This window comes from Megalobrama amblycephala, linkage group LG11, assembly GCF_018812025.1.
Source record: "Megalobrama amblycephala isolate DHTTF-2021 linkage group LG11, ASM1881202v1, whole genome shotgun sequence".
Taxonomy (NCBI): Eukaryota; Metazoa; Chordata; class Actinopteri; order Cypriniformes; family Xenocyprididae; genus Megalobrama; species Megalobrama amblycephala.
Genome location: NC_063054.1, coordinates 671038 through 691099, shown reverse-complemented (window position 1 = coordinate 691099; position 20062 = coordinate 671038). Strand labels below are relative to the sequence as shown.

General features: G+C 39.2%; 1 protein-coding gene across 1 annotated transcript in view; it reads right to left on the bottom strand.

Moving 5' to 3' along the window:
* l3mbtl3 (L3MBTL histone methyl-lysine binding protein 3) overlaps positions 1-20062 on the bottom strand; it is a 54539-nt gene that overhangs the window by 4895 nt on the left and 29582 nt on the right. Inside the window, 4 exon segments of the mRNA XM_048208203.1 lie at positions 8088-8179; positions 10078-10182; positions 13541-13684; positions 15796-15898. Of these exon segments, the coding sequence (XP_048064160.1) occupies positions 8088-8179; positions 10078-10182; positions 13541-13684; positions 15796-15898 (444 nt within the window).

Sequence of the window (20062 nt, the reverse complement as noted above, 5' to 3'; positions counted from 1 at the left end):
GAGGAGGATAAAAGTCCAGCAAAATGCTGTATTCTGCTGCCAGGACAGTAGTTGGCAATGTCACTTTGTAAAGAAACACTAACGCCTATACACTGAACACGTAATACGCATGCGCATGGCGTTACTTTTTTCACAAATTCGCGTTTTTGTAGTTTACACGTACATAGTATCATTTTCAAAAAATTGCACTTTGAAACTCACTTTCAAACACGTGCATTTTCAGTCCCCCAAAATGCTGTTGTCGTGTAAATGAACAGCCAAAAACACATAAAAAGTTTTCTGTTTTTAAAGTTTGTCATATAAAAGGCCCCATTTGTTACCATGGTCACTTATTAGTTACACCTGTGTCTCATTTAGTTCTCTTGTTTGCTGCTGTGTATTTATTAAATGCAAGAACAAACTTTTAAGGATTCTAAACATGGCTGGTAAAATTATTGGTGAGAAACAAGCATCTCTGTCTGATCTCTATACTGTTGCAGTAAAAAGAAAAACTTCCGCTATTTTGGCAGATACTTCTCATCCCCTTTATAGTTCATTTCCAGTACTTCCATCAGGTAGACGGTACAAAGTACCCTTGATTAAAAAGGCTAAGTATAGGAAGACCTTCGTTCCGACAGCCATTGATATTTTAAAAAGGATTTTAAGATGAGTTGTTGTTGTGAAGTTTACTTTTTAAATTAATGTTTTGTGTTCTGTTTTTGTTGAGCCTTGTCTGAAGACAATTTTCTACCCTTGTGGGGCTAGACAATAAAGCTTTTGAATTGAACTGAATTGAATTATTCTCCTTGTTCTGTTCATTGTCATTTCTCATCTTATGTTTTGAAATGTCAATGTGTTTCTCCCATTGGATTGATCTTCAATAAAAGTAACCACGTTTGAAACCTACGTCATGCATCTGACTAATACCACGCGATACGTGACAAATGAGCAATGATTCATTATTATTGATGACATCATATTCAGTGGCAGGTCTAATCAGTTGCAATTACACTAATTGTAGAGTGATGTTTGTTAGAGCAAATTGTGGGCTTTGAAATTCCAAGTAAATGTAAACCACTACCTTGTTCAGAAATGACAAAATCACTTCCTTCATTCGTGCACTTCACCTTGTGGAGGTTGCTATTATTTCTTTTGTTCGGAACAGCCTTATGAATAAAGTAGCCTTCCTGCAGTGCCAAAAGCCATTTAAATTCGTCAGCTTCTCAACTGGTCCACTTTAGAGCGGCACGCACAGCACTCATGAGCCGTCATGCTCCGCGCTGGAGGTTAGACTCGGAGATAACACCCTCCCCCACTGCTGGCCTTTCATGGCTAATTCACTCTGACAGAGCCCTTCTTTGAAGTAGAAACAAAAAGGAACAGGGCTGTGTTTCCTAAAAGCATTGTGAGCCCGAGTTGATTGTGAAGACCACTGCCAGAGAAGACCAACTTAACTCGTGTTGTTTTTGGGAAACACAGCCCAGAACCATTTAAGAAAGCTAGGTTGTCTCAAGATAATATCAGTTCAGGAAAATAAAATATGTGAAGACAAGGTTATTCTGCACTTACATCGAATAAGAAGTAAGTTGTGATCTTCTATAAATTAGCCAAGGGGTGCTAAAGCAGCATTTAAACACAGGTAAGGAGGTTTTTTAGCACTCTTAAATATCTAGTTCAGTCATGAAACTGATGATGGCGCAGGCTGATAGGTCCTTAATGCAATCTGAAAGCTATCTCACTATTACCACATGGCTGATTGGCCCCTTTGGTGATTCTGCAGCCATTGAGATTGCTTGCTCAACATTTAAATAGTCTGGAGTTCCTCTGAACCCTTCCACCTCCCCAGCTCCACCTGCCTAGATCTGCTTCTGGATTCATGCAGCAGCAGAATATCTTACAGGCTCACAGCAGCGTATCTATGTATCTTAGGCCCTTTTTCCACCTGGTATTAAGATGCGTTTTGGTCGATTGGATCACAAGTAGACAAGGGAGACACATACCCTGTTTACACCTGGTGTCTCTTTTGTCCACTTTCAACCACTTCTGTCCTGATTTCTTTCGAGGGGAGGGTCTATGGGCGGGTACATGTAAGGGTTTTTTCAGATCTTTCGATCTAATGGACGAAATAAGCTTGCGCAATTTAAACACTCAGAGAGCATCAGCTTTCATATTTGTTCTGACAGCCGCAAGACCAGCCGAACGCTGTGCGCGTGTTAAAATTCAGGAATGGTGCGAGAACCTTGTGCTTGGTACATTTTCCATCTTCAAACCAAACTTGGGTCTTCAGCCGACAAAGTTAAATCCCATCTGGCTAGAGCGCTTCCCATAATGTTTATGCATTAGGTTAGTAGGTGGAGAGCAGATGGTCTTTTGTGGCTGTTTGACCACCTGAGCATCTACACTACGAAAGCAATCCGGTTGAATGCGTTTTCAAATACCTCTAGAGGTGGTCAAAAGTGGACAAGCTCAAAATGTTTTACACCTGTATAGTGTTGTCAACTTGTGATTCGATCAACCAAAACCTTAATATCAGGAGGAAACAGGGCCTAATGTTAGAAGCATGCAGCACTGAGTCGTGTCATTTACAGGACATTCACTCGGAATGATAGAAGAAGAAGAGTAGTGGATCAAAAGTTTAGATCAAGAACTAAAACCAAATCAAAAATGATGGAGAAGGATATGCTGCTTTGCTTACTGTTTTATATTGTTCTTTCCACACTCTTCTCGACTATTGCACAGTACATAACAACTGTGTGTACTGCCACCTAGTGGACTCTTCTGTCTAAACATTCACCTTACACATGCGCTGTCATCTGTTCGGACACAAAAATTGGGCTGCATGCGGACAAAGTGTGTGGATGTACGCTTAATTTGAACTCACTGCTAATATAAGTGCAATCGCCCTTCTGTGTAACCTTTGCAATACTTTCGCGGTAGACAGATACAAGTGACGTTCTGTGTTGATGCTTTGAACCAATTCAAAGGATATAAAAGTATAAAAGTGAGATGAACAACGCTATCCATTTTCAGTCGTCGTTACATAGCAACAGCTTCCACTTCGATGATGCAAATGTACCTTGGTTCTGGCACAAAAATACAGTGTGAACACAATCCAGCGGGGGCAGACGAAGGGGACGCAATCGAACTCTGGTTTCGGGTGTGAAAGCACCCTTATATTTAGTCCTTCACAACTTCGCAAGAAAACATGCTTGTGCTTCAGTGTGAGTAGCGCTCATGTAATGACACTGAGGTGAGCGAGTGCAGTCAATCCTGGATAATTACTGCAGTTATGAGGCTTTGGCTGCTCAGCTTCTGACATGAATTAGCGGAGCACATAGCCAGTGGGCACCATCTGATGCCTGTTATATAAACACATAAATGTCTCGGATAATGGCCCTATCCATGTCATTAGCTGTCATAAAAGCACTTCCTCAAGGGAATTCATAAAAACCATGCATCTAGATATCTAAGTGGAAATAACGTATGTTTGTTCTTGCAGTCTTTTAAACCTGGATCAAATTCTCATAAATCATCCTCTAATGATTTCTAGTGAAAAAGTTAAAAAAGACATGAACTTGCACTCGAAACTCAAAAAGACAAATGAAGTGGCAGCGAGAGTGCAGATATCAGGTTATGTCTCTGCAGTGTGTTTGTTTCATGTAATTACATTACTGAGCGATGAGTATCTGTATGCTTCTCATTCTCAGTGCATTATGGGATGCCAGTGCAAAAGTCACATTATTTATATAGCGCTTTATACAATACAGATTGTTTCAAAGCAGCTTCACAGTAATAAACAGGAAAATAACAAGTTAAGCGTTCCAAAATTCATCAATTATAAAAAACAAATGCAATTCGGCGGTAAAGCAGCTCTAAAACAGAAAACAGTGTCATTATTCACATCAATTCAGTTCAGTGTTGATTAAGATCAGTTCTATAACAGTGTCGCTGTTGCAAAGTTAGTATCATTATCCAGTTCAAATTTGTTCTGATTTGATACTGTCAGTGCAGTTAAATCGATGATATTACTGAGTATTATAAACAGTTTAGTGTTTTTAGGACCATATTCTACATCCCTTAATCCTACCCAATACCTAAACTACCTAGCTAACTATTAATAAGCAGTAAATTAAGAGTTTATTGAGGAATAAATTGTAGTTAATAGTGAATATGTGTTCCCCATACTTAAGTGTTACCAAAATAATATAGGCTCCTGCTCCTGGCCAGTTCAGTCCAACACATGTATGGCTTAATCTAAAGGTTTCTGGTCCGTAATCACATTCATCATCAACACATCTGTGCTCACTGGCACTTTCCCACCACACTCCAGCAGGCTCGGGCATCTCCACTGCCTTAAAACCCACTCTAAACATACAAACAATCCCTGAGGCTTGCAAGAGCTGCCTCCAAACCGTCTGTCCTCATTCAGTGGATCCGTCAGCAGCTCGCAACACCATTAATCACCAGATAGCCGAATACTCCCCAGTCCACATTATTATTATAGCCACCATTATTTACCATCAGAAAGATAAAGTCTTTTTAATCTGAGCATGCTCTCATCATTTCTAGACTGGATAACTGCTCTTCAACTGAACCTCTGCAGATGATCCAGAATGATGAAAATGAAATTTTTGCTAGATTAGAGAAAGAAATTACAGTCCCCCGGCCTAAAATGTGATTCCACTTTGATCTGCTTTCAGTAGAAAGAGCTTGATTTATCATGGAGAAGATAAAAGTCAACACTTTTTTGGTGTTCGAGTTTGTTCGGTGTTTATTCAGATTCTGCTGAACCCAAGGTGCTTCAAGTACTCTGACACCGCTAAGCTGCAATAAACTTCTTCATTAACGGTTCATCATTTTTTCTTACGTTACAATTATATGTGGCTCAAGCCCCTGAAGATTATCCCTCGCAACGCCCACGATGCTTCCGAGTACAGCCTCACATCTTTCACTCTCCGACTGCCTTTAACGCCCATGACCGGATGGAGATAAAAAGCTTTTAAGCCGAGGAACAAAGACCCTGCTGTTTGAATCCAACCCTCTTCCTCATTAGTGACTGTCGCTGAACCTTTAGAGAAGCAGTCACAGAGGAAGAGGGAGAGACCAATCCTTCTGGAAGGAGACACAATCCCAGCAAGAAACAGGAAGGCAGATAGAGAGATGGAGTGAGTCATCGCAGAAAGACATGATTTTAGTTCATCTGCAAATATGAATCACAACATCAACATTGAGTTTCAATGCTTCAGACACTGATTCTGGGCATTCTCCACTAACTGTTACCTTAAAGGGGTGGTTGGTTATGATTCGACTTTTTTAACTATATTTAGTGTGTAATGTTGCTGTTTGATCATAAACAACATCTGCAAAGTTACGACGTTTAAAATTCAATGCAAAGGGAGATATTTTCTTGTACAGAAATCGCTTTTTAATGGCTGGTAGGAACTATAACGAGCTTCTTTCTGGGTTAGTGACATCACAAACCCTAAAATTTACATAAACCCCGCCCCCGAGAACACACAACAAAGAGGGCGTGGCCATGTTGGGCTGCTTTAGAGAAGAGGAAGAGTTGTTGTAGTCGAGTGTTGTTGACATGCCGTCATTTTACGCCGGACTGCTTCACAAACGAGGGTCAATTCAACACAAAAGATGAACATGACGGCACATGCTAGTGGATGAGTTGAATCAACTCCACAGCAACTACATACATTTATCCACTAACCCGGAGGTCGGCAACCCGCGGCTCTAGAGCCGCGTGCGGCTCTTTAGCGCCCCCCTAGTGGCTCCCTGGAGCTTTTTCAAAAATGTATGAAAATGGAAAAATATTTTTTGTTTTCATATGGTTTCTGTAGGAGGACAAACATGACACATTTTTAACGTTTTCCAATGCTGTAAAAATGTGTATAATATTAAATTTCAACATTTCTGTCAATGAAGATTTGCGTCATAGCCTGCGACACACGTTTCAGCCATAGACTGTAAAGGTTTCAGCGCGGCGCGAGGGTATGCATCGACGTCACTTTCCCGCCGAAAGCGCGCTCCCTCAGCTGGACTGAGTGGCAAAAGAACCTGCTGCGTGACTGGATTTAATAGGGGAAACTGCGAAAACGCGAGTAAAACTAACGAATTACACTAAAGGTTGGAATTGAATGTGTTCCTTACAACTTGTCAAATAAACCTAATCCATGGATATTGACATACAGCCAGGAGTCGTGTTTCCTGACATTTATATGTGCCTGATTTCGACGCCGGGGAAATACATAAAGCAAATCTGCCTGTGAATATTTTATATAACTACAATATAGGTAGGTTTAAATCCGCGTAATCACTTATATCAATGTTATATATATCGTCATATTGTCCAGCCCTAAAATATATGAAGAGTTTGGTTCCAAAATCGCAATAACTCCATTTTGATTATTTTGAGTAAAAAGGTGTTTTCTTTACCAAGTAAGTGGCAAGATGAAAACCCCTATTTTCTGTTTCAAACTTTCACATAGCATCTTTTGGATATAAAAACATTAAAAATTCAAATCTACATTTTGATTTTAAAAAGTTTATTATAAAAACGTATTATTTTTTTTCCCAAAATGCAATAAATCCATAACACTTTTTTTTTTCAAAATGCAATTAATTCGTCAATATAAAAGTTATTTTTCATTTTGAAAATACACAACAAAGTAAGTTGATTCACACATATATGACAGAGTCTAAACTTTGCCAATATTTATCTTATATTCAGCCATTTTACTAAAAATACATTCAACCGTCGCTCCCAAAATGGTCATCTTGTTAATGTTATGAATTATTTGTCATTACTGATTAAAGAGTATCTGGCACCACCGCACAATTAAATAAACACATTTGCCGAGTACATTGGTATTAAAAACAGCTTTTAAAAAAGCCTTTAATGTTTACAGTGCGTGGAATGGTGCGCTGTGATTGGTTGAGAGCGGATATATCACGTTCTGCAGAAAAAGGAGACTGGCGTTTGTCGCGTTTTGGGAAGAAAGGGAGAAAACATGACAGAATAACACAACGGATATCGCATTTTGCGCAAAACTAATAAATGACTTTTCAATACCTGACCATATACAATACTGATTTTGGCGGAAACTCAATTTTTTGAAAATGGCGTTTATTGCGTTTTGGAACCAAACTCTTCATATATAGTTTTATAGTATAGTTTTTGTCAGTGTTTATTTTAAAACGCACAATTATGCAGAATATAAGATGGAAAATATTTAATTGATGATTTGTCAACATAATATATAACAATACAATATATATGGAATGATTTTACCTCAAAATCCAACAATTTGACACAAAATGATAAATGCAAATCCATGTTTCTCTGCCTGGAGTCCAGCTGTTTCTGTGAATTGCACCGATCCATTTGCTTTTTCTGTAGCTTTCAGCAGTTTTTAAATATATACCTCGGGAATACCTCATTATGTATTTGTAGCCTACGTAGTCATTTTGATAGTAGGCTAATATAGCTAATATACACTTACAGCCTGTGTTGCCTTTCATATAAGGGTTATATAAGGCTTTTAATTTTTTTGCGGCTCCAGACAGATTTGTTTTTTGTTTTTTTGGTCCAATATGGCTCTTTGAACATTTTGGGTTGCCGACCCCTGCACTAACCATTCAGAAACGTCTAAAAGTTGTAACTTCTTCCTGAGTCTCTCCATCAGTGTCGACTCCGGTTTGAACAATGTAAGGCTGAACACCGTTACTGACAATCCTCATTTTGGCTGCGTGAGATTCTCCAGCTTTGTTGTTGTTGAGCTGTTAAAGCTCCGCCCTCTTCTGGAAAGGGGCGGGGAGCAGCAGCTCATTTGCATTTAAAGGGACACACACAAAAACGGTGTGTTTTTGTTCATGCCCAAATAGGGGCAAATTTGACAAGCTATAATAAATGATCTGTGGGGGATTTTGAGCTGAAACTTCACACACACATTCTGGAGACACCAGAAGATATTACATCTTGTGAAAGGAGCATTATAGGTCCTCTTTAAAGAGAAACTTCCACCTGATTTAACCTATAAAATAATAGTTTATGCATGCAAATATAATATGAAGATATATTGAGGGTGGTGTAGATCTACCTTTGGTTTCAGTAACTGATGACACCTCGCTCTCCACTTCCTCTTCCTGCGGCAGTTCCTCCACCTTCCGTACTTTACAGGGCCGGCCAACCCTGTGTGAGGATATCATCATGACATCATCAGAGAGGTAGTATGGGATATATGACGGTGGCTGTGTTCAGAACAGCATCCCAGCTAACTTGTGTTCTAATAACGTTTTCCTTGAAAACGTTATTTCTGAGTGTTCTCTGAACATCAAAACGTCCAGTTTTAAAAATGTTCTAAAAGCATTTTTTCTGGTTATACGAACATTCCATTAGAAAATATTCCATTGTATCATTTTGCAAACATAATAGAAGTGTTACTTTTGAATGTTCTCTGAACGTTCTGGAACAAGTAGAAACATTTAAAAAAAAAAAACAGATGAATGTCCAACTAAAAAGTTTCAGAAAAAAAACGTTCCAGTTGGTTTTTGAAATAATCTCCAATATTCAACCAATTCCGATGGACAGCGGCAGTCCTGGAGGCAAAGTTGCTCGATGCGTTGCGGGCGAGCGTGAAAATCATGCGATACATAATCCTTTACACATGTGAAAAATGTGAAGGCGCCCCCAGTGGCCGATTTCTTTCGAATTTCTCACCAGCCTCTAAGGCCGTGAGTCAAACAGGCCCAGCGAGTTTTGTTCCGATCGGCTTTTCGTTAACCTTGTCTGATAGCTGCTCAAACTTCAGTGGCCGATGGCGGACATGTTTTTCAGACGTGTCAATGTCCTCAGACAGTCATGGCACCTCGGACAAAGACACTGCATGCCAATTGTCAAGTCGATCGGACTAACGATGAAGTGGTTATAGCCGTTTTCATGTTTTTTTTTCGTGTTATAGCGCCACAAAGTGGCCAGTCGCTGCGTCCTTTTTCATGTGACCACAGAATGAGCTCTTACACAGGTGTGCCAAGTTTGGTGAAAATATCTTATTCTGTTCACAAGTTATAGCCATTTTAGTAAGAGTGGCCCCGCCCACTTTGAACGTTTTGGCGGCCCCTAGAGGCCGTGAATTGGAATTTCAACGGTTTTTTGATAATTATTTACAATCAGACTCCAGAGAATCTCACTGCACTGGTTTGGTTCCAATTTGGCCAAAAACCTGGGAGTAGTTTGCAAAAATGGGTTTTTAAAAAAATCCAAAATACCCAAAAATCAACTCAACAACAGTTTGGTCTGCCTGATCACTTTTAGGGGAGAATGCTGATCCTTGGAAAATGTAACATTACAATATAAAAACTGGACATCATTGAGTTAAACATGTCATGTGACAACAGTATGCGCTCGCCTAGTTTCAGATTCCGTAGGCAGTATAAAATGTACACTGCACAGTATGTAGTGCATTAGTATTCCATTTCAAACACAGCCAATGGCTTTGAAGGGCTCACTAGACGATGTTTCTGGAAAACTCACGGATCATCTGTTGAGCAGAATCGGCACAAATTTTTCGAGCTGAGGGATGATTCTGCATATATTTCTTGTGTAATATAAAGCTCATTATGCAAATCCTTTCTGTAAAGTAAACAGAAAATTCTCAAGGCTATTTATGAACAGCTGAACAGGAGAAATGCAATCTCAGAATAAATAAGCCAGTGTATCTTCAGAGATGTTGTCTTGATAGTACGGACCGCAGCGGATCGTGTGCTTTGACTAACAGGTCATGATGGACTCTCAGTAAACAGTGAATCAGTTGTTAGACGTGTCGAGAACAGCTGTTTCACGTTCATTTGCATGTGTGTGTCAGAGCGAATCTGTCGAGAGCACGATCAGATCTTCATTTTGCATACAGACAATTAAGCCCTAGTTAGGAGCATTATGTTTTATAACACATTCTCATTACTGTAATATGCTGTGTAATTATTTGTTTATTAGTTATACTGTAAAATCGAAATTGTTGAACTTATTAAAAGTCACTGAAAAACAATATAAAAGTTTGACTTTCTTCCACCAAGAGAGTGAGAGATTCTAACCTTCGCTTGGTCTCTGTGACAACAGGCTTCTTTACTGTCGTTTCCATGGTGACGGTTGCCGTGCTGGGTTTCTCCGGGTGAGATGGGGCAGAGGTGACGGGTTTGCTGGAGAGACATTGATAAATGAGCATCACTACAGGTGTGTGAAAGCTTTATCTCAGACAGCACAGGTGTGGCTGACATGATGTGATAAGCAAAAGTGTGGATATGCTAATTTATGCTAATTTGTTTGCAAGAGCATGTGTTACTCTTTACTGAGCTCACCTTATAATAAATGAATGAATGCACCCATTTAAATTCACACAATATAATTCAGTAGCCATGGTACACCTTTGTGCCGCATTTTACGGTTCACTTATTCAACATTTTCAAGTTTCTTTCTAACAATGTGCTAAAACAAGCTAGCAAACATGCTAAGATATGCTAACAGCATACTAGCAACATGCTAATTCATGCTAGCAAACATGCTAACAGCATACTAGCAACATCCTAATTCATGCTAGCAATCATGCTAAGACATGTTAACAGCATACTAGCAACATGATAATTAATGTTAATGTGTTAAAACCTGATAAAACATGTTTGCAACATGCTAATTCATGCTAGCAAAATTGCTAAGACATGGTAACAACATACTAGCAAAACATAAATCATGCTAGCAATGTGTTAAAACATGTTAGCAAAAATGTCAAATCATGTTAACAATGTGTTAAAAATACTACGTTACTTCATGTTAGCAAAATGTTAATTTGAATTAGCTATGGGTTAAAACATGTTATCAACATGCTAAGTCATGGTAACAGCATACTAGCAACATGATAATTCATGTTAGCATTGTGTTAAAACATGTCAGCAACATGCTAACAGCACACTAGCAACATGATAATTCAGGTTAGCAATATACTAAAACATGTTAGTAAAAATGATAAATCATGCTAACAAAGTGGTAAATCATGCTAGCATCATGTTAATTCATGTTAGCAAAATCTAAAATGTGCTAAATCATGTTAGAAATGTGTTAAAAATACTACCAACATGTTAATTCATGTTAACAAAATGCTAATTTGAGTTAGCTATGGGTTAAAAATTCATGTTAGCAATGTGTTAAACATGCTAATTCATGTTAGCAACTGGCTAAAATATGCTAACGACATGCTAATTCATACTAACGTGTTAAATCATGTAAGCAACATGTTAATTAAAGCTAACAGTATGTTAAAACATGTTAGAAGTGTTAAAACATGCTAACAACATGGTAATTAATGCTAGCAGTGCTAAAATGCTAATTCATCCTAACAATGTTAAAACATGCTAACAACATGTTAAATCATGTTTGCAACATATTAATTTAATGCTAACAATGTGGTAAAACATGCTAACAAAATGGTAATTCATGTTAACAGTGTGTTAAAACATGTTAATTCATGTTAGCAGCTGGCTAAAACATGATAATTCATGCTAGCTGTGTGCTAATTAATGCTAGCAAAGTGATAAAAATGCTAATTCATGCTTGCAATGTGCTAAAACATGATAACAACATGTTAAATCATGTTAGTAACATGTTATTTCATGTTAGCAAAGTGATAGAACATGCTAAAATATGCCAATTCATGTTAACAAAATGCTAAAACATGTTATGTTAAATCATCCTAGGAAAATGCTAAACTATGCTAGTAACATTTTTTACTTTCTCTGAGTAAAACCTTCAAGCTGCTCAAAGTTATTTTAAACTTTCAGACCTGACTTTGTCAAGCCAACATCACAGTTTGTCATCAATCTTTACTCGTCTAGTTTCACGTTAATCTCGGATGAATGACACACGGTTGCATGCCGGTCTGTTATTGTAGCGACATGTACCCTCCCCCTAAACATGACAATGAACATAAACTGTTATTGGTCGCTTTACATGTCAGTCAGACGACCTCTTCCTAAAGGGTCAGTACTGAAGCGTCTCTAGAGCCCAGAGCGTATGCTGTCAATCAAATGTATGACATCATGAGACGAGTCAGTGTGTGACCCTCAGTCGTTTAGTGTACGATGCTCAGTTTCTCCTCCGTAACCATTTACATAAATAAAAGTTGTGTGCTGTATTCCAGCCTCTAAGTGTGACTCAAGTTGAAGTTTCCAGACTCGAGTTTCCATCTCTGACACGGTTAGCATCTTAAAAGATTAAATTAGTGGGCCAGAGACATCATGAGCCGACTTTGATGTAATAATAAGAGGTTTTTCAAACGGTGTGTCTGTCAACTGAAGGCGCAGCTCAAACATGTAGATAGCTTCATTAATTATGATGGGAGTCATTCAGTTTTAATGTCTGCTGTAGACGCCGAGTTAGAATGAATCAGCCTGTTTTTGCTACTGTACCTTTAAGACTATGTAAATTATTATGACTGAATATGAATAAATGTGGGTGGTCATAACCAGTTGAGTGAATACATTTGCATACAGTTTATAAAGTCTTTGCAGAATTGACACAAATATAAAAGATTTTGTTTTTTATTTATTATTGTTCTTCAGAAGCTCCGTAAGATATTTACACATTTTTCGCATTTTTCAGTATTAAAGGGTTAGTTCACCTAAAAATGAAAATAATGTCATTAATTACTCACCCTCATGTCGTTCCACACCCTTAAGACCTTCGATACTCTTTGTAACATAAATTGAGATATTTTTGATGAAATCCGATGTCTCAGTGAGGCCTGAGCAATGACATTTCCTCTCTCAAGATCCATTAATGTACTAAAAACATATTTAAATCAGTTCATGTGAGTACAGTGGTTCAATATTAATATTATAAAGCCACGAGAATATTTTTGGTGCACCAAAAAAACAAAAGAACGGCTTATATAGTGACGGCTGATTTCAAAACACTGCTTCAGGAAGCTTCAGAGCGTTATGAATCAGCGTGTCGAATCATGATTCGGAGCGCCAAAGTCACGTGATTTCAGCAGTTTGACACTGATTCGACACAAAATATTCGTAACGCTCCGAATCTTCCTGAAGCAGTGTTTTGAAATCGGCCATCACTATATAAGCCGTTCTTTTGTTTTTTTGGTGCACCAAAAATATTCTCGTGGCTTTATAATTACAATTATAATATTAATATTGAACCACTGTACTCACATGAGAGAGGAAATGTCATTGCAGGCTATGCAGGCCTCACTGAGCCATCGCATTTCATCAAAAATATCTTAATTTATGTTCTGAAGATGAACGAAGGTCTTACGGGTGTGGAACGACATGAGGGAGAGTAATTAATGACATTATTTTCATTTTTGGGTGAACTAACCCTTTAAAGCAAGAATGAGCTCATGTTTTTGGTGTCATAATCATCCATATTTCCCGGTCAGTTAGGGTTGGCTGTAACGGGAGTTGCACAGTACTGTACATCAAACTATTATTCAAGGAGTTTTCTATCATTTTAAATATTTAAAGAGCTTCCCTCTGAGAACTGAACACTCACTCATTAGCGTCGGCTGGAATCTCTGCGTTGGGTTCTGCTCTGCGGGGACGACCCACTCCGGTTCCCGGCATCTCTCCGCTCAAGCGATCCGGCAGAACCGAGTCCTTGTTAAGGTTGATATCAGAATACGGGCAGCCCACAGCACTGAAACACCAGAACGCACGGTAGGTTTACACACACGACTCGCTATCATTGGAGTTAGTAGCTGCTTTGCTGCAAAAAGTTATGTTCTTAAGTTATGTAATTTTGTGCACAAATATATAAACGTTCTTAAATCTTTTACTGGAGAAGCAAAATGACTGAAGATATGAAGTCTTGTTTTCTGAAAAATTTATCACAATTGAGTGAGTTTAAGCTTAAAACTGGACAAAATACATGCCAATAAATGTCAGAAAAATAAACAAAAAATGAAAAATTGAAATGGTAAAGTTCATTTTTTCTGACCCAATTGGCAGGTATTTTTTTCTTGTTTTAAGCATAAACTCACTTAATTTGGACCATTTTTCATAAACAATTAAAAAAAAAAAAAGATTTTAGTTTTTAAATCAAGATTCATTTACTAGAGAGGTAAAATGACACAAGAATGTTGAAATATTTGTTCTGGAAAACAAGACAAACATACTGAGTACAAAATTCACTTTTTGCTCTGAGTCAATATCACAAAGTTCTTTTTGATTACATTTTGTTTTTACATCATATTGGGTCAGACTGCAGCTCCTTCTGTTGGACTCCAAGAAAATATTTTACGTCTATAATATTTTAAGGGGTTTGTCTGACAGAAAAGTTTAGAACTTCTGCCTCAGGGTACAAATTACACATATGAAGCATGTTTGATCAGTATGGATTTTCCTGCCCTCTGGGAGATTATTCTCAGACTGACTTTAAAAATAGAAACATCAGTGACGTCCAACACCTTTCCTCAGGCTGATAGCTGTGCTCTGAACTGATCTGGGAACAGAAAGCTCCAGTCCAGTAAACCTGAGCAATGATACGCTGCTGGAAATGATATTCAGGGATTTTCAGACATGCTTACTTCATACGCGAGACACAGTGAGGTTCTTGCATGTCACACAAGTACAGCTGAGCTTCTGTTAACCATATTTGATGGGCTCTAAATGTTTATATGTGAATAAATCCCAAATTAAATGTTCATATAAAGTGATTGTATTCCTTCGTAAGATTCGGATTAAACCCCTTTATTCATAAGTATTACATTTATGATGTTTTTATGAACTTTTGAAAGCTTGAAAATATTGGTCATGCGGGCAATCAATGGAGGGACAGAAATGATAAGAGAATGTTAAAGGGTTAGTTCTCCCTCACGCTGTTCCACACCCGTAAGACCTTCGTTCATCTTCAGAACACAAATTAAGATATTTTTGATGAAATCCAATGGCTCAGTGAGGCCTGAGCAATGACATTTATGACATATTTTTGGTGTGTCAAAAAAACAAAATAACGACTTATATAGTGATGGCCGATTTCAAAACACTGCTTCAGGAAGCTTCGGATCATAAATGAATCAGCGTGTCGAATCATGATTCGGATCGCCAAAGTCACGTGATTTCAGCAGTTTGACACGCGATCCGAATCATGATTCGACACAAAAGATTCATAACGCTCCGAAGCTTCCTGAAGCAGTGCTGTAAAATCGGTCATCACTATATAAGTCGTTATTTTGTTTTGTTTTTTGGCGCTCCAAAAATATTCTCGCCGCTTTATAATATTAATATTGAACCATTGTACTCACATGAACTGATTTAAATATGTTTTTAGTACATTAATGGATCTTGAGAGAGGAAATGTCATTGCTGGCTATGCAGGCCTCACTGAGCCATCGGATTTCATCAAAAATATCTTAATTTGTGTTCTGATTAATTACTCGTTCCACACCTGTGAGACTTGCGTTCATCTTCAGAACACAAATGAAGATGAAATCTGAGAGCTTTCTGTCCCTCTATAGACTGCCTTTGCAACTTAATCTTTGACGCTTCAAAAAGTTCATAAAGTGATTGTAAAACTAATCCATATGAATTGAGTGGTTTAGTCCAAATTTTTACAGAAAGAGGTTTGATCTCGTGATTTATTCAATTACTGTTGAGCATCTGTTTATGTTCAATGTTTATATGGTACATACCGAACTGTCATGTTTGTGTACTGTTACACCCCTAGTGTGTATATATGTATAAACAGGCTTTAGACTGCAATGATGCTGAAGACAGGACACACACACACACACACACACACACACACACCTGTGGTGTCCAGAGTAGCGGGCTCCTTTGATGTGACCCACTCCCTTACAGCCTGCCGTGGGACAGCCGCCCTGCTCCGACGTCTCAAACATGTCCTGAGGAGCTATGAACACACACACACACACACACACATTATATATCATCCGCACTCTGGAAACCGCAAAATCAGCTTACACATACAGTGAGAGTCAATCTCCATAGAAAACAAATTACACGCATATATAAATACAATAGAACAAAGATGAAGGCCCTTTATAAGAATCCTGCAGCTGTCAGCTGTGATTGGACAATCTAAACAAAGAACATAAACATTACAATATTTATTGTGTTATGACCAAAAATATTGCCCTTAATAAGATATAATTAGAAGTTAGTTTAATTAAAACAGTTAGTGAAGAGCCTGAGATAAAAGTCACATAAAAGTATTAATAGAGTATAACATATAAATTTAGATATAGATTCATATTTAAAGAATATATAGACACAAAAACTGATATACTGGTTTTTCTCTCTTTTCTCACACTCATTTTGTTCCTCTCTCAGTAAGTCGGTCACATCCTGATGCCCGTTGCTGATTTCTAAACATTGCTCCGATCCGTTTCCATGGACACAGAGGAAGGGAACGAGAGGAAGATTATCAGCCAGACTGACTGAAGAAAAGCTTATTGTTCAACAGCATTATCCCAGCATCCTCTGGAGCTAATAGAAGACACTGACAGGAGAGGAAGCGAGAGGTCTGTTAGACCTCCATCCCTCTATTATATCCACATAATTCCTTCTCGATCTCTCGGCGACAATTTTCCATGAAACGACGAGGAAAATGGCTGTTATTTCAAGGGTTTGAGGCAGTCGGTCTGTTTACAGTGAGCTGTTAGAGCGGCCATTATCTGAACATTTACAGTTTTGACTGAACCGCTGAAACTCGCTCTTGACAACTGTCAGTACTCTGAAAATCTAAAAACATCAGTGTGAAAAAGCCGAACGTTTGCACTGCGTTATACATACTATGCAAAAAAACTACTCTTAGCCAGTGTCTTGTTTTGTTGTTTTTTGAAAAAAAATTGAAGGAAGAGCACTGAAACTGAAGCTCGTATTGGGATCACATTAATGAGGCAGAATCTCCACGCTTCACACAGACAGAGAATGAGAGGCACAGTGAATTCAGAAATAAAAAGACACAGTATAATAATAAGTACATAAAACACTAATATATTAAGTAGATGCAACTATTGTATTGATATTTGCAGTATTGAATAGTCTGTGTTCAGCACTTCCTTCGCTTTGCCCACCTCACACTGTGTCTTAAGCAGACGTGATGAGACGCAGTGACGTGTGATAAAGGCATCTTTCCATGTTAAACAGAGTTTTTGTTCTAACCAGCTGTGACAGCGAGAGCTGGTGATTCTATTTCAGAAACCGTTTTTATTTCTGTAATGCAGCAGCTGGAACAACAGCATACAAGCTATGATAACGATAATCTCTCAGGTACTGATTATGGGCTTTATTTAATGTTAAAAGAATTTAATGTGAGTTTGAATATAATTTTGCGTGACCTTCATAGCTGTACTGACTGTGATAATTCACATTAAAGGAGACAAGAATGTTCAAACTGTGAACTAAATGTAAGCAAACAAATGTTTTTATGGAAGATAATTTCAGTCACTCAATATGTATTTTTGACTGATTTTTTTGATTGATTTGGTTGCAAATGTTGTGCGTTTGCAGAGACTCCGCCCACACACTCTAATTATTGGCTGTGATTTGTGATTGATTTGGTCGAGTGCAGTGTGCATGCAGAGAAACTCCGCCCACACTCTCTTCTGATTGGCTGTGATTTTTGATTGATTTGGTCGAGAGTGCAGTGTGCATGCAGAGAAACTCCGCCCACACTCTCTTCTGATTGGCTGTGATTTTTGATTGATTTGGTCGAGAGTGCAGTGTGCATGCAGAGAAACTCCGCCCACACTCTCTTCTGATTGGCTGTGATTTTTGATTGATTTGGTCGAGAGTGCAGTGTGCATGCAGAGAAACTCGGCCCACACTCTCTTCTGATTGGCTGTGATTTTTGATTGATTTGGTCGAGAGTGCAGTGTGCATGCAGAGAGACTCCGCCCACACTCTCTTCTGATTGGCTGTGATTTTGGATTGATTTGGTCGAGAGTGCAGTGCATGCAGAGAAACTCCGCCCACATGCTCTTCTGATTGGTTGTGATTTTTGATTGATTTAGTCGAGAGTGCAGTGTGCATGCAGAGAAACTCCGCCCACATGCTCTTCTGATTGGTTGTGATTTTTGATTGATTTGGTCGAGAGTGCAGTGCATGCAGAAAGACTCCACCCACACTCTCTTCTGATTGGCTGTGATTTTGGATTGATTTGGTTGCGAGTGCAGTGTTGATTTGGTCGAGAGTGCAGAGAAACTCCGCCCACATGCTCTTCTGATTGGCTTTGATTTTGGATTGATTTGGTTGCGAGTGCAGTGTGCATGCAGAAAGACTCCGCCCACACTCTCTTCTGATTGGCTGTGATTTTTGATTGATTTAGTCGAGAGTGCAGTGTGCATGCAGAAAGACTCCGCCCACACTCTCTTCTGATTGGCTGTGATTTTTGATTGATTTAGTCGAGAGTGCAGTGTGCATGCAGAAAGACTCCGCCCACACTCTCTTCTGATTGGCTGTGATTTTTGATTGATTTGGTCGAGAGTGCAGTGCATGCAGAAAGACTCCACCCACACTCTCTTCTGATTGGCTGTGATTTTTGATTGATTTGGTCGAGAGTGCAGTGCATGCAGAAAGACTCCGCCCACACTCTCTTCTGATTGGCTGTGATTTTTGATTGATTTAGTCGAGAGTGCAGTGTGCATGCAGAAAGACTCCGCCCACACTCTCTTCTGATTGGCTGTGATTTTGGATTGATTTGGTCGAGAGTGCAGTGTGCATGCAGAGAAACTCCGCCCACATGCTCTTCTGATTGGTTGTGATTTTTGATTGATTTAGTCGAGAGTGCAGTGTGCATGCAGAGAAACTCCGCCCACATGCTCTTCTGATTGGTTGTGATTTTTGATTGATTTAGTCGAGAGTGCAGTGTGCATGCAGAGAAACTCCGCCCACATGCTCTTCTGATTGGTTGTGATTTTTGATTGATTTAGTCGAGAGTGCAGTGTGCATGCAGAGAAACTCCGCCCACACTCTCTTCTGATTGGCTGTGATTTTTGATTGATTTGGTCGAGAGTGCAGTGTGCATGCAGAGAAACTCCGCCCACACTCTCTTCTGATTGGTTGTGATTTTTGATTGATTTAGTCGAGAGTGCAGTGTGCATGCAGAGAAACTCCGCCCACACTCTCTTCTGATTGGCTGTGATTTTTGATTGATTTGGTCGAGAGTGCAGTGTGCATGCAGAGAAACTCCGCCCACATGCTCTTCTGATTGGCTGTGATTTTTGATTGATTTGGTCGAGAGTGCAGTGCATGCAGAGAAACTCCGCCCACATGCTCTTCTGATTGGTTGTGATTTTTGATTGATTTAGTCGAGAGTGCAGTGTGCATGCAGAGAAACTCCGCCCACACTCTCTTCTGATTGGCTGTGATTTTTGATTGATTTGTCGAGAGTGCAGTGTGCATGCAGAGAAACTCCGCCCACATGCTCTTCTGATTGGTTGTGATTTTTGATTGATTTAGTCGAGAGTGCAGTGTGCATGCAGAGAAACTCCGCCCACACTCTCTTCTGATTGGCTGTGATTTTGGATTGATTTGGTCGAGAGTGCAGTGCATGCAGAGAAACTCCGCCCACAAGAACTTCTGATTGGCTGTGATTTTGGATTGATTTGGTTGCGAGTGCAGTGAGCTTGCAGAGAGACTCCGCCCACATGCTCTTCTGATTGGCTGTGATTTTTGATTGATTTGGTCGAGAGTGCAGTGTGCATGCAGAGAAACTCCGCCCACATGCTCTTCTGATTGGCTGTGATTTTGGATTGATTTGGTCGAGAGTGCAGTGCATGCAGAGAAACTCCGCCCACACTCTCTTCTGATTGGCTGTGATTTTGGATTGATTTGGTCGAGAGTGCAGTGCATGCAGAGAAACTCCGCCCACAAGAACTTCTGATTGGCTGTGATTTTGGATTGATTTGGTTGCGAGTGCAGTGAGCTTGCAGAGAGACTCCGCCCACATGCTCTTCTGATTGGCTGTGATTTTGGATTGATTTGGTCGAGAGTGCAGTGTGCATGCAGAGAAACTCCGCCCACATGCTCTTCTGATTGGTTGTGATTTTTG